Source organism: Hipposideros armiger, unplaced genomic scaffold, assembly GCF_001890085.2.
Source record: "Hipposideros armiger isolate ML-2016 unplaced genomic scaffold, ASM189008v1 scaffold_511, whole genome shotgun sequence".
Classification (NCBI taxonomy): Eukaryota; Metazoa; Chordata; class Mammalia; order Chiroptera; family Hipposideridae; genus Hipposideros; species Hipposideros armiger.
The window spans coordinates 1,017,762-1,032,237 of record NW_017731861.1 but is presented as its reverse complement, the minus strand read 5'-3'; the positions used below and the strand labels follow the sequence as shown (position 1 = coordinate 1,032,237).

At 54.3% G+C, this 14,476-nt stretch overlaps 1 protein-coding gene across 5 annotated transcripts in view; it reads right to left on the bottom strand.

The window, feature by feature from the left end:
• Positions 1–1,685: 1,685 nt before the first annotated feature.
• Positions 1,686–14,476, bottom strand: part of ARID3B (AT-rich interaction domain 3B) — a 47,635-nt gene continuing 34,844 nt past the window's right edge. The window contains exons 5-9 of one of the 5 annotated variants that reach the window (XM_019667972.1): positions 9,550–9,733; positions 8,065–8,342; positions 7,709–7,981; positions 6,262–6,363; positions 1,686–4,091 (exon numbers count right to left, since the gene is read on the bottom strand). In XM_019667972.1, the coding sequence (XP_019523517.1) occupies positions 3,922–4,091; positions 6,262–6,363; positions 7,709–7,981; positions 8,065–8,342; positions 9,550–9,733 (1,007 nt within the window). In that variant the 3' untranslated portion in view covers positions 1,686–3,921. The remainder of the gene's footprint in view (positions 4,092–6,261; positions 6,364–7,708; positions 7,982–8,064; positions 8,343–9,549; positions 9,734–14,476) is intronic. The other 4 variants (XM_019667973.1, XM_019667975.1, XM_019667977.1 and 1 more) reach the window with 4 other exon arrangements.

Sequence of the window (14,476 nt, the reverse complement as noted above, 5' to 3'; positions counted from 1 at the left end):
AGGGGGTGGGGGTGGGGGTGGGGGCCGCAGCCCACCATCCCATGTGGGAGTTGAACCAGCAACCTTGTTTGTTAGGAGCACGGTGCTCTCACCAGCTGAGCCATCCTGCAACCTGTTGGCAGCTCAGCTTGGGTGCAGCTCACTGACCCATGCGGGAATTGAACAGAAGACCCTGTTGCTCAGAGCTCACGCTCTTAACCAACTGAGCCACTCCGCCAGCCCCCTCCCAGTTTATCTTTACGGTCTCTTTTGATGAACTTTTTTGGAGGATCTAGTTTGAGAAATTCTTACTTTTCTGTCTTTGAGATATTCTCCTGTGTTTTCTTCTGGGAACTGAAATGGGATGGAATTGCAGTGGTCTGGTCCCTTATTCTCCCTAGGTTCTCTGTCTCCATCAGGAGCCTTACTCACTTGCCACCTCTCTCGGCATTGCCTCCACTCACTGTCCTGTTTCCATCTCAGATGTCTCTGGACGCTGCTTCTCCTCACCTTTCAGCACTCTCCTAGACAAGGCCCATGGAATTTCCATAGGACAGGTGCTGGAGTCACAGGAAGTTGTGAGGTATGAGGCCGGATAATGGTCACCAGGAATTAAAAGGGTTAATCGTTTCTTTCAAAAGATTTTTAAAAATCTTTTAAAAGTGAGAGACGCTCAAGGCTGTCCCAGTGTCACCCTCCTTTTCTAGCACTTCAAAATGGCAGAGAAAGGGGTCAACGTTTTGCAATAGAGAGATGCAGACAGGTGAGGTGTATGGTGTGGGATGGAGGGCAATTACAAAGCCACCCAGTGCTTTATCTCTGCCCATTTCTTTTGGTTTCGCCAAAACCAGGTTGGGCCCATCGGATGTGCATCATGGCAGAGAAAAAGACGGAGCACTCTTGATCTAGGCCTGAGTTCCAGGGGAGGTGTTCCAGAGTGTCCACGCCCAGAATGTTTCCCAGCTCCAGATACCCTTCTAGAAAAGCACGTGGGCAGTGCCCTGATGCTCAGAGGGTAGAGCCTAAATCCTTTAGTTTGGGATCCATCCTGGCCCCAGCTGCACTTTTTCCCCACTTCCCCTCCGCTCTACCTCACCAACCCTAGGCAATGGTCACTTCCTAAGTGTCAGGTCTTTTGATGCCACCAGGTTCCCCTATGCATCAGCTCCTCTGCTGAGAATGCTCTTCCTCACGGCTCCAGTTGGCAATCTCATTCTTCCATCTTAAATGCCACCACCTCCAGGAAGCCTTCCAGATTGTCTAGGGAACTGCTCCAGCACCCATCAGCCCCTCTGTAGTCTACCATCCCAGCCATGCTGTTTCTAAAGAATCCATTTTTTCTATACTCGTAAAGTCACATGTGCCTCCCAGACAAGACTGTGAGCTCCATGTGGACAGGGACCATCCTTATTCAGCAGGAGCTCAAAAAAGGCTTGCTAAATGAGGCCATCCTGCCAGCTCTGTGCCTGCCAGAACACTGATGTGGCCCCAGTGGTCAGTTTGGTGACCAGGCAATACCAGAAGTACCCTGCTACTAAGACGACAGGCTGAGTGAGTGCTTTGGGGAAACAGTGGGAAAGCAGTGAAGGGGAGAAGGATCAGGAAAAAGTCAGGATCGGAGAAGCAGTTCACTCACTCGCTTTGTACTCTGAAGGCTCTCGCCTCTCCCCAGTACAAGCCAATGGAAAAGTCACTGGAAACACCTGCCTGCTTGTGTGAAGAGGTAGAGGTTTATTGAAATATAAACATTCAAGAACATGTAAGATAGAAAATAACCACAACATATACAGACACTTGCTGCAAGAGGACGTCTGAGGTATTTCTCCACTCCTAGCTACCCATGTGCTATCACATTTTTCCTGGTTAGAATACATATAAGGTTGGGAGGGCGAGAGGACAGAGCTGCCCAGGCCGACAGGGCTGCACTTTCAGGGAAAGCTCCTCTGGTGCCACCATGCTCAAGCTCTCAGGGCACAGAGGGTTCGCTGAGGGAGGGGAGTTGGGCACGCTGCCCAAAAAGGAGAAAGTCCAGTGACCAGAAAGATAACAGTGCGCTGTCCCTGCGTCCTCTGGGTGGGAAGAGTCCATCCTTCGTAACCAAACCCCTGAGAAAAACAGACTGGCAAAATGTCTGTGACACCTTCAAGCAGGCCCAGTGCCAGCCAACTGGGCTCCTTCCTCCCTGGCACCAGATCCCAGATGCCCTCTGTGCCCACACCCTGAGCTTGCCGGGTGGGTCAGGTGGGAAGGCTTCTGAGGCCAGCAGAGTGTCAGCCCCAGTGGATGGGGCTGTGAGTGGGTGTGGAGGGCTGGGGGAGGGGAGTGGGATGACGCAGGCCCCTGAGCTGCAGCTCACCAGGCTGAGGTATCTTTTGTGCTCAAGCTCGATTTTCCTTCCTTCCCGAGACAGGACTGACGTGGGCTTGTGCCGGCGTGGTCTCCCACTGCAGCCCGACGACATCACAGTGGGTGGTGTCCTACTGCACACTGCAGGGCTTACTGGACTGTGTGGCGAGCAGGGTGAGAATCACTCCTTTACAGCACAGGACCGGCCTGCTCCACCTCGGGGGCCAGGACGACAGATGGAGCGCTCTCACATCTCCTCAGCTCTGGTGTAGCCACACCCCAAGGCCCACGGCCTGCTCCTGTCCTGAGGTGGGAGTGTTGTGAAGGGGAGACCTCCTGCCCACACTGGTGAGTGGGGGGTAGGGGCTGGGACTAGCTGTGCTCTGGCAGGAAATGGGCCGAGGACCATCTTTAGAACCGGAGTGGTTTCAGGACCCAGCCTGTGTGAGAGCGGGCCTCTCCGTTCCACCCTCTCCCGCTGCTGCGATCCCTGAGTCATCTCTCCTGCCTGCCTCCTCGCCTCCTCACTGGGGTCTCAGTAAAGGGCCAGAGGGGCTGGGGTACCAAATCATCTGCTTGGCTTTGGGGTGATCATTTCTTTGGTGCTACAACAACGATAAAAGTTTTAAAATAAAAAAAAGTCAGCAAAACACATATAAAAAAATTTTCAGAGATGCAAATACTTCCTGAAGAATCAAACATCAACAATTACAAATCTGAGGTATTTCAATGAACCTGACATCGACAGGCCTGGGGATGTTGGGGCTGAGATGGCCCCAGTACAAGGGGGGCCCAAGGGACAAGTGGGCTGTTCTTGCGAGAGCTGGCCAACGAGGGCGAGTGGGCAGCATGAGGTCTGGGAGGGTCAGAGAAGGGTCAGTGTGAGGTGGGTGCCAGGGCCTGCTGGGGCAGCCCCAAGGCGCTGCCTCTCCCTCAGCAGACGCCCAGGAGGCCCTGGGACCTGAGGACTGCCCTCAGGTGCCCTTTCTTGGGACCATTACAAGGGGCACAAGGGGCCCTGAGGACTGCTTCAGGACTTGCATTTTAGGGACCCGCAACTCCAAGAACCAAACATGGTAGGGAAGGTGGGCTGGGAGGGCCCCATCTCAGGCTCAGCAGAGAAGGGCTACAAATGCATGCTCTTGGCTCCTAGCAGCCCCACGAGTCAGGTTGGGGGACTGAGCAGAGACCAGTGACCCAGGAGTCATGGTGGAAGGCAGGGGAAGGAAAATAAATTAAATGGGAAGGGAAATGGAGGGCCTCCAACCCTGTGTCGGCTTACAGATTGTCAATACACTGTACCCAGGATGGGAGGTGGCCTGGGAACCCCCGAGGAAGCTGGCCGCCCACAAACCCCGCCCAGTCCTCCAGGACAATCCCTGATTGGACAGTGCTGCCCTGTCCTGCCCTTCCAGCCTCTCCCTGTCCCCAGAGTACAGCAGGACCTGATTGGAGCCTGGACAGGCGGACATGTCCAAACTCTCAGCATCTGGCCAAATGATGTTTGACGTGGGCTCTGTGAGATGAGGTAAATTCTGTGCGTCAACTTCCTTCACTCTCGACAGGAGAGTTGGGTGGGAAGCTGTGTCCTGCCCCTCAGAGGGACCAGCTGGTGGAGGGCTCTGCACTGGGGGTGCCCCGGGATGAGGTAGGACTTGGTGAGCAGTGAGAACTGCTGCTGCTGCTGCTGCTGCTGCTGCTGCCAATGCTCTGGGAAGCAGCTCCTGCAATGAGGTGGACCACAGGCTTCTGGGCAAACAGCACACCTGGGGTGGGGAGAAGCAGATGTAAGCAGATGAGGAGAGAAGGGGCAGGTTCTGTTCACGTGCACCGGCTTACTGCTGCCTAACTGCGCAAGGCTCCCCTCTGGACACGGCGTAAGGTGCTGACAAGTCCCAGATACTGTCCTGCTTCCAGGATGGTGAGGGAACAGACAGGTGGGCAAAGTAATTTTGCTGAAATGTCACAAATGCTGAGGGAAGTGTACCCAAGGTGTTGTGGGAATAAAAAGGTTTTAGAGGGCAGGGGAAAATTGGTCAGGGAAGGCTCCAGGGGGAGGCCATGCCAAGACTGTTAGGAAAAGTGGTTGAAGGAAGAAGAGGGGATGGTGTGCCAGGCAGAAGAATCTGGGGGAACGAAGGGCAGAGAGAGGTGGGAAGTGTGGAGGCCGAGTTGTGCGGTCTGACTAGGGGGTGCCAAAGGCAAGGCGTGGAGGCAGGTGAGGCTGCGGAGATGGGCGGGCAAGGTAGCGGAGATCTGTAGGCCTCTAAGGAGGCCCAGGTCCCACCTTGTAGGGGTCAGGAGGCCCCTGAAAGTTTTAAGGGAGGGACATAAGGGAGATGTATGTTTCAGAATGCTCTCTGTGGAGTTGGGAGGAATATGGGTGATGGGGACCTGCTAGGAAGCTACTCTGACAGGAGAGAGGCCCGACCCAGGGCCGCAGTGGCACAGACGGCAGGAGGAGGAGGGAAGGCAAAGTAGTGGGGTCTGCCTAGCTGTGGGGGCGAGGATGGGCCTGAGGGGCTGTCAGGACGACTTCCAGGTCCCTGGCCTGGGTGACTGCATACTCACTGAGAAAGGGCACAGGTGGTGAAGTTTGGGGAGCCTTCACCTCTGACTGCTCCCCACTGAGAGAGAGGAGGTGTTATCTCCTTTCTCCTGACAGAGAACAAGAGGAGGTCGAAACCAGGCACCGACCTCCTTCCCTGCTTTCTCCACACATCCTCTCCCACCCCCTAAACCTCCTAGGCCACCAGAGCACTGCAGAAGGACAAGGGCGCCCAGTCCCCGCTCCCACTGGCCCGCCTGGTCTCCTCGAGGGCCTCAGTGGCAGGCAGACCGCTGCCTGAGGCCTCTGAAGCACCGACTGCAGTGACGGGCGTGGCAACCTGGCACTGCTGCTTCTCTGCAGACCGCTTCCAGGAGCTGTCCTTGTCCCTGTCCCGCAGCAGATGGCCCAGCAGAGATCCGGAGCATGCAGCCTGCGGGCAGTGTCCCAAACCCACAGCATGGGAGCCTTTAAAGGGCTAGAAGCACGCCCTAGGGAAATGCCCCATTCGGACGGCAGGTGCACCTACCACATCGTCTGTAAGACGGGTGGCCGATGCCCAGGCTCCTGGCAGGTGGCCCCTGGCTAGTGTGCCTGGGCTCTTTAGCCCCCACTCACCAAGCTGTGCTTAGTAAGAGTTGGCTGGGTGTGTTCCCAAACTTACCCCTAAACTGTCAAAACGGGGTGGGCAGAGAATGCTGCTATGAAACTAAGTTGACTGCCTTGGAAAGACTTGGTAGAGGGGCCCACCCAACCAACCTACCAACCTACCAACCAACCGACCAACCAACCGACCAACCGACCAACCAACCAACCAACCAACCAACCAACCAACCAACCAGCTCTTGCCAAACTAGATTTAGGGAGAGACGACTGTAAATGACGGGTGAAAAGGCATTGAAATCTAGGCTGATTCTGCTACACTCAGATTCCTGCCTTTGTCTGTCCTTTGTCCATTTAAAAGAAAAGGAGGAACAGATGTTTAAGAGACAGCTGATGCATAAAGAAAGGAGACCTGCACACTAGAAGACCGTGATGGTGAACACCAATTTAACCTATAACACAATGTTTCAGGCACGGATATAGAGCTGATTATGATTCTTCACATTGAATGACTTGTTTAGTTAACAGGCCAACCACTGGTCCAAAATGGTCTGATGAAGGCTTTTTATCGTTCTGTCGAAGGTGGAGGGGGATGTCACCCTGTTAGCAATGCTCGGCCTCCCGCTCCAGAACCACTGTACGTGGGGAACCCTGAGACTACCTAAGAGGGAGCCCTCCGCGGGAAGGTGTGCAGACAGGAGGGGGACAAGCGGGAGCAGCCAGGGAGCCGCAGGAGGCTGGCCGCCACACCACGTATGGGCCTCCTCGAGCTCCATGGGCCTCACCTGCATAGGTGGTGCCGTCGATGTCCACAGACATGTTTATGCTCCCAAAGCTGCCTGTTGTCAGGTTCAGCGCCGTGGCCGAGGCCTCTGATCGGTCTTCTGCTGGGGACAGGGGAGACAGCATGCCTGGTTAAGCCTTCCTTCCGGCATCCTCGTCCTTTCTGAGGCTCTCCCGAGTCCCCAGTCTGGCTACGGCAGGCTGAGGTCCACTGTCAGAAAGCACCTCTCTCACCTTCTTCTGAGTGTAAGGTCTGGCACAAGAACCCAGGCTTGCCAGCATTCCCACTGCTTGCATTCTCCCCACAATTCCCTCTGCCTACACAGAAGACGGATCTGTCAGCAAGGAGTCTGGCCTTGGCTCACAGCTGTGCAACGGCACTTTCAACGCGATCCAGTAAACCTACCTGAGCTTCCCCACCCGTCAGGCTGGGGGACCGACGAGGACCCCGTCTCTGCCTCTGAGGGCTCGCTCTGCCTTTTCCTCCCTTTCACTGGGCTCGCAGGTCCTCAAGGAGAGAGTCTACCTGTCCAGCACCTGGCGCTCCAACCCACCCTGAGCATCTGGGGCTCATGGAAGGCTGTGGGTGCTGGCACACAGAGCCTCTACCCAGCTACCCCCGACTCTGCCCGCTCATCATACGCAGGGCCAAAAATTCTTCCAGGTGAGGTGCCTTTTCTGTTAGCCTCTGGCTTGTGCAGGACTGGGGTACCTGGCCCTGACTGGGTACCAGAGCAGAACCCTGGTGTCTGGGCTGTTACCTCCAGCCTCCTCCTGCTCCTCACCCTGGGGAAGCTGCCTGGGAACACGCACAGCTCCCTCCTGGTTTCCTCCCCGTACACGCTTACTTCATGTTCGTTCTAAGACAGCGTCAAGGGCAAGAATGGCAAAGAAAATGTTTGTGTGGAGGGACAGGGACAAGAGACGTGGAGTGTGTGGTTCAGGGGACAAGAAGGTGGGGCACCTGAAAAATTCTGAGAGGAAAGGAAACAATGTCAATTATGCTGCCAAACTTGTATTTCCTACTTCCCACTTGTTCGGAGGGTCACTGGCAGCCTGGCCTGAGGCAGCGCGGCCCCTCACTGAGCCTCGGGAATGGAGGTGCTGCCTTCCTCCTGGACTTGCCCTCCGCTTGCCTACATCCCTGCATCCGGTCAGGTCCTGGGGTGAAGGCTGAGCCCTTTAATTTAGACAGATCAAAAGGCCTGTGGGGGAGACACAGCAGTTGTCCGTGACGGTCTCTGGCTCCTCCTCCTCCTCCTCAGACTGCTTCTTGTTTTTTGCCAGAGAATAAGGCACTGCCTGAAGCAATTTTTGGTCCCCCAGAAAATGATCTCAGCTTGGTGAACTGAGATCTCAGTAGCCACAGAAGCCCCATGTGGCTGTCTGGCCTTTAGACCCTTCTGGGGGCCTGGAGGATGACCTGGCACTCCTGGGCCTGGTGCTCACCCCTGCCGTTGACCCGGATCTTCATGGGCAGCTGCCGGGCCATGCCAAAAAAGCTGCGCTGGAAGGCCTGCTGTACCAGGCGCTGCTCCTCCTCCGACAGCCTGGATGCCTTCTTCTCAGGGGGTTCCCCTGACTCCAGCCGCTCCCGCAGCTGCTCCAGTGTGGCGGTCCGGGTGCCGGCCTGCTGGCCTGCCAAGGTCACGGGCACAACCAGGCGATTTGGCACAGGCACCGCTGTCACTGGGACTCCATCACCTGGCAAAGGTACCAGAGCTGGACCGACCCACAATCCACCCTCCCACCAGTGTCCTGGACACAGGAACGACGCTCCCTTCCTCCCTCAGGACCCTGCACACCTTTCCTGAGAGTGGTTGCTGGGGACATCCGAGGGCTGCTGGCACTGGTGCCACTGCTGGAGCCCAGCCCAAGGATGGGGAAGCGGATTTTGGGTGGGGAAAGAAGGGCAGGGGCCCCGGCGGCGGCAGTGGCAGCAGCAGGTGAGTAGCCGAAGAGGGAAGAGCTGTAGCTGGGCCGCCGGCCCTCTCGCCGGTTGCCATCGATGGCTGCCTGGAGCTCGGCCGGGGAGCTCAAGGCTTTCTTCTCACACTCGTAGGCATACAGGTACTTCATGTACCTGAAGGGAAGGAAGCAAGGAGAGTCATCTAGAACCTGGCACCATAGGCCTCCCATCTTAAGTTGCTAGGTCTGTGGAAGGAGCTTCTGGACAGACCTCTAGGACAGAGGCCTGCAACTTGGCGCGCCTGATGGAAGAGAAAAGCCCGGGACTGGCCTGCTGGCCACCCCGGCCCAGGCCCCTCTAACTGCTGCTTAATTCTGGGCACTGCTCCAAGTGCAAGCGGCGCTCACTAAGGGAAATAAGAGACAGTTCCGCTATGATCACAGCTGTTTTGGGGTCGTTTTAGTGTTCTGGGGGAAGTCAGGCTGTGCTGTGACATGTCTGCCCGGCTCCTTGATCTCCTAACCACCCGAGTCAGGCCGGTCAGACTGGGGCCAGCCCTCCCTTTGTGCGTGGACCTAGAAGTGCTGTCCCTCTTTGTGTCAGATGTCCCAGGAAGCAATCTCTACCCAAGCAGCTTGACAGAAGGGCTGATATGTTAGTTATAGCTCTGTCCCCCACTCCTACTGGAGCAGCTGCAATAGATAAAACCCTTGTGTTTTTCAACAAGGACATGGCATGCAACCTAACTGATATGTCAGCTGCTCACTTCGTAATCTTCATAGAGCATCTTCCAGAGTGCTCCCAAAGAGCATCCCCTCTGGCCTTCATTCTCCAATGCTGTTCTTGGTCTCACTGCTTCTACCACCTAAGTTAACTTAAACAGTGACAGAAATCGGTCACCAACCCCAGTGGGCTGCCTGCCTGCCTTCTCCCGGGTCCTGTGTTGCTGCGCAAGCTGAGTGTCAGGTAGGAAGGGCCCAGCTTAGGGTGGAGGTGCTGTGTCCTGCAGGGGCAGTCTTGGAGAGTGTAGATTTCAGGGACAGGCCCAGGTGTGAATCTCAGTGCTACCTCTTATTAGTTGGCATGGCCTTCACTAAACTAACCTCTGAGACATATTTTGGTAATCTGGAAAAGGGGGAGGGGGGGTGACAGCTGATGGTGAGGCAAATGCACCAGAGCGGTGAAGGAGCAGCACACAGGACACCTGGGAAACGCCGGCTCTCGTTATTACTCCAGTCTAGTGAGGGATTCACCTAGAAAGCTCCTGGCTGTCTCAGGGGTCCCACTCTTTGTGCTCACTATATAACAAAATGTCCTCCCTCCTTTCCTCTGGGTTAAAGCACCCCACTTCTTCAGTCCCGCCTTCCCCTCCCCAACTCACTGGGTCCGCAGGGTGAAGGCAGCGCTGGTGATGGACGTGGGCAGGTTCAGCCCCTTGGTGATCTCCCGCCAGATCTTTTTGTTGATGATCTCCACCAGGCCCCCCTTCTCTGTAACCAGTTTATACAGCATATACAGGTCAAGGATCTGCTTAGCCATGATGGGGATTCGGTTGATAGGGGTCCCTGTGATTGTTCCAAGACAGAAACAAAGGGTTGTGTCATCCTCAAGCAGAGAAAAAGACACCTGTGTATGCCCACCTTTTGCTGGGCTGGAAGGATGTTCACAAATCTGCTTAGAAGTATAATTTGACTCAAACACCCAAAGTCCAGAAGCTATCAGACTAGTTGCCAGTTCTCTTGGGATGAACAGAAAGACAGGTCCAATTAACAGGCTGAGTGGCCTTGGGTAAAACAAGTGGCCTCTCTGGGTCCATTTTCCCATCTATATAAACAAGAGGGTTGGACTAGATGACTTCAAAGATTTTTTTTTCCCCACTAGCAGTACTGAGTCCAGATTCCTTCCTACTGATATGGCAACTGGCTCCTTGGCAGCCTTCGGAAGCCATTCAGATTCCTCCTCAGGGAAGCCTTCTCAGACTCCTTCGACAGGGGAGCTCCTGCCTGGATAACTGCCTGCTTCCTCCTCTCTGGCTGCAGGAGAGAAATGGGTTTTTCTCTCTCGCGTCCCTACCATGTCAAAGGGGCTGCTGGAAACACAGGTCTCCAGGGGGATGAAAAGCCACTCAACAATTCTCTCTCCTCTAATCACTACTCCCCCCCTGGCCTTTGAAAGAGGGAGGGTCAGAGCAGCTTCCGCCCACTGGCCCGGAAGGGAAGTGAGTGGAGCCAGGGCCTTGATTAGGAAACCTGGCACCTAGCAGGAAGGCCCACTAATGAGCACCAGGGGACGCAGGGAGGGTGGGGTTGGGCTCCTTTCAGGGGCGGCTGGGATGCTCGTCAGGAGGCGTGATGGATGACTGTCAGTTGGCAGCCTCGGGATTAATGATCTGGAGGTCAGAGGGGAGAATTCCAAAGAGAAGGGTCACTGTGCAGGGCAGGGTATGAGACTTGTTGCCTTTTGATGGCAAACTCCTTGTACTGTACACGGGCTGCTCCTCCTCTGCCCTGGCCCCCTCCCACTGCCCCAACCTCACTGACCGCCTGCCTGCCTGGTGGATGGTAGGCCAGCCTGGCTAGAGAAGGGCTGCTTGTTTCGGCTCATCCTGCTTCTTTCCCCTCAAGGAACGGCATTCTCTTCTCATTCTCAGCCCCGGAATGTCAGCCGCACCAACTCTTTTTATAGGGTAATTCAAGCCAGAGAATGGAGTGCAGGCTCCCATGTTTATGAAGAAGAGGCAGCGTGAGCGTGAAAATGTGGGACTGCTATGGCAGGACCAGGCCTCTGTTCTCAGTGTATGGAGGGAGGGGAGGTCTCCAAGGCCTCTGTCTTGACCAGCTGGTCTTTGGAGGGTCAAGAACAAAGGGCTCATGGAGTTAGATTCAGACTCATAGGTAAACTATCAGAGGACTGCTGGTATGCCCTGCAGACACACAACGCAGCTCGTATACTGGCTAACCTTCTCTCCCCGTGCCGCTCTGGCAGTCACCCTTACTGCTGGTCTTAGGCGGCAGAACCCAGTCTCCTGGCAGGACAGACTAGAGGCCATTTCCTTTAGGAGACTGGCTGAGCACACTAACGGCCTTGGTGAGTTCATACCCTCCAAGGCATGGCCTGGAGACTCTGGGGACCACTCCCAAGGTCCCCTCACACAGGCCCCCTAAGTTTAATTTCCAGAAGCTTACAGGACATCGTTACATGTGTGACCTTTTCACTCCCAGTTAGTGCTCGCACTGCACTCACCTTTATCCCCTAAGCTAGCTCCCTTTTCCCATCACTTCCTGTTTCCAACCATTTAGGTAGGAACCTCAGAGGCTGCACTGGCTCCACTTCTCTCCTCTATCACCACCATTTATGCTGTTAGGAAGCTCCGCTGATTCTTCCTTTGAGGTATGTCTCAAGCGTCTCCCTCTGCAGCCTGCAGCCACCACCCTGGACCAGGCCCTGGCTGGCTCACAATCAGATGTCTGCAGCAGCCTCTTATCCATGCACTTACCCTGCACATGACTGCCAGGCAGTCTTGTTAAAACACTACTCTCACCATATTACTCACCTCCTACTGAGGCTACAAAAACCTACCAAGGCTCTTACTGCCTACCCATCCCACCCCACACGTTCCACGTCGTGACCCAGTTCCTCGACACGCCCTCAGAGATCATGCAGGAAGTTTCCAGCGCGTCCCGACGACTCGCTCTTCAATTAGTTGGGTCTCCTCACTTTACCCCCCACACCAAGCTCATTTCTTTTGCTTTGTGCTCTTCCTCCTCAAGCCAAAATGACCAGCCTCCTTTCCAACCCTCTCTTCAATGTTCACTCTCTCCAGGAATAATTTTCTAACTACTCCAGTTCATGTGGGTGCCTTCCCTTTCAGAAGTTCTATTATAACCCCTCCAAGTTCAGCAAAGGATTATTTTCTAATTGTTTTGTATATTTTCATCTGGTATCTCAGGGAGGCTGTAGCTCTGTGAAGGCAGCGACTATTTTTCCTTCACATGTCTTCAATATTAATGATAGTGTTTAATAAACTAAACTACCGTGGAGGTTTAAAAAAACAACAACCCAGCTCTTCAAAGTCAAAGCAACCAGCTCCATGGTAACCCCACTGGGAATCTTAACTGCATTTCCCGCCTGCTTGGGGTGTGTCCACCAGGCCCCATCCCTAGGTGTAAGCGTTAACGCTGGTAGCCCTGAAAGAAGTCAGCCTCTCCTCTCAGGCCCTAGTAGGCTCACCAGGGTCATGACCTTCATTAAACAGAGTGGGGAATTGAGGTCCAGAGTGGTCAAGCTCTCTGCATCCAAGTCCCCCAATAAGAGGATGAGCAGCAGAAGAATGGACGGAGAGTTGGAGATTTTGAGAAGGTAAAGAACACGTAACTTTACACAGTGGGGCCAGAGAGAGAAACCCTGCTAACGAGGGGAAGGTGGCTGGGTCTGTGATGTACACAGGGCAGGCATGCCTGCCAAGCAGGGCCTGCCCAGCTGATGGAAGGCTGGCCTTCAGAACAGTCACCCTGGAGGGCTAGTTACCACAAGTTTTGTAGCTCCATCTGCAAAGAGTCTTCAGAGTTTGCACTATTTCCACTTGAATCTCTCCAGTGGTGGTAAATTTTCAAACGTAAAGGGTGTATTTTACTTTTAGAAATGGTCATTCATGGAGGCAGGCCAGCAGAACAGGATGGGGTGACTAGGCTGTTTATACTTTTTGTGTGAAGAGGTGTGGCCAAAGACCAAGCCCGATTTCCTTGTGTGGCTCAAATTGCCTCCTCTGCAGGCCAACTCCCTGGAGGAATCATACATAAATTCAACCTGAGTAGTCACTGGACTAAATGTCTAGCCATTTGAGATGGCTTCTTTGAAAGGCAACAATGTTATGGATGTAGAAATTTCATTAACTGAGGCCCCGGCAAATTTAAAAAAAAAAATTTCATTAAAAAGTACCCTTTTATAGTGCCATAGAGTTTGACTGCATTAGGTTAAAAACTGCTCTGGGGCAGAGGAAACAGAGGTAGAGACAGGACCTGAGAAAGCAAGAGGCAAAGTGTTGTTTGAAGTCAAGGCTGTAAATCTAACCAAAAAGCAACCTCATCCCAGCACCTCCGCAAAGAAACCACTGGCTAGGCGTGTACTGGAGCCCTGGCAGTGGCCCCTGCAGTCCTGCTCTTGCATCCCCTCACACGGGTCCCCGTGTGCCTCCAGAGATCAGTGGATAAGAGGACGCGTGTGTTCATCATGGCTGGCCCTCTGCAAAGCAGCTAAAAGTAGCTCCCAGTGCAGGCAGCCCCTAGAGCGGTCAGAAACAAAGCAGAGGCTATTCTGGGTGCTAGTTCTGGGTGACGGCCTGCTTTTCTCACATTATCCAGACACAAATCCTGCCCTGGCTTCATGCTCTGACAACCAGGAGAGAAGCAGGACCTTGGAGCTGGTCTGTCTCTGCAGTCTGCTCTGTGCCTAAGGGACCTGGTAGCCACCTCCTGTCCCAAGGAGACTCAACTACGATGAGAGAGGGGGAAGAAGCCTGAATGAAAGAGGACAATACATCATACTGGTGTGGGAGACTGACATATTCATGCCGGTTTCCCAATCTGTGAAATGAGGATTTTAGATAGATGACTTTCAGTTCTAAAGTCCTATGAGTTTATGAATAAAAACTTAAAAAACAAAAATTGATAGTCATGATTATTACCAAAGGGAGGGTGTGACCTGGTTTTAAAAGCTTGCCTGAATTATAGAATAATGCTGCCAAGTGACCCTGAGATGGAGGGTGTGGGATCCTCTCTGCAGGGCCCGGCTTGAAGTTTAAGGCCACAAGCACCAGTTCTTTCCCCAGCCTTGTGGGGAAGGGGTGTCTCTGGCCTGCTCTCTGGGCTGGATTACATCTTCCTCTAAGGAGGCTTGTCACCTGAGAGGGGACAGGCCTCTGCCCACACAGAATGCAAGAGCAACCTGCCTGGGACCAGGAAGGAGGCTGCCAGCCACTGAAGAGCGCGCCTGCGATCACTAGTGCTGGCCTTGCAGGAGGGGGCATCGCGCCTCATCTAGCCTCCCTGAGGGGGTGTGAGCACCTACCAGGGAAGCCTGTGGACTGTCAGTCACTGCTATCAAAGCAGGAGCCAGGATTGAGGGTAATTAATCATGCTCCCTCTGACAGGAATCCAGGGCCTTATCGGTACCCCCAAGAAATGCCGCTGGTCTCCAGTTCCCTCCTCAATAAAGGAGACTGACAGTCCCAACAAAGAGGCCCCTTATCAGATTTCAGGCAGGGAGCCCGAGGCAGCCCAGGGGCTGTGAGGAAAAGGCTTTTATGAGGG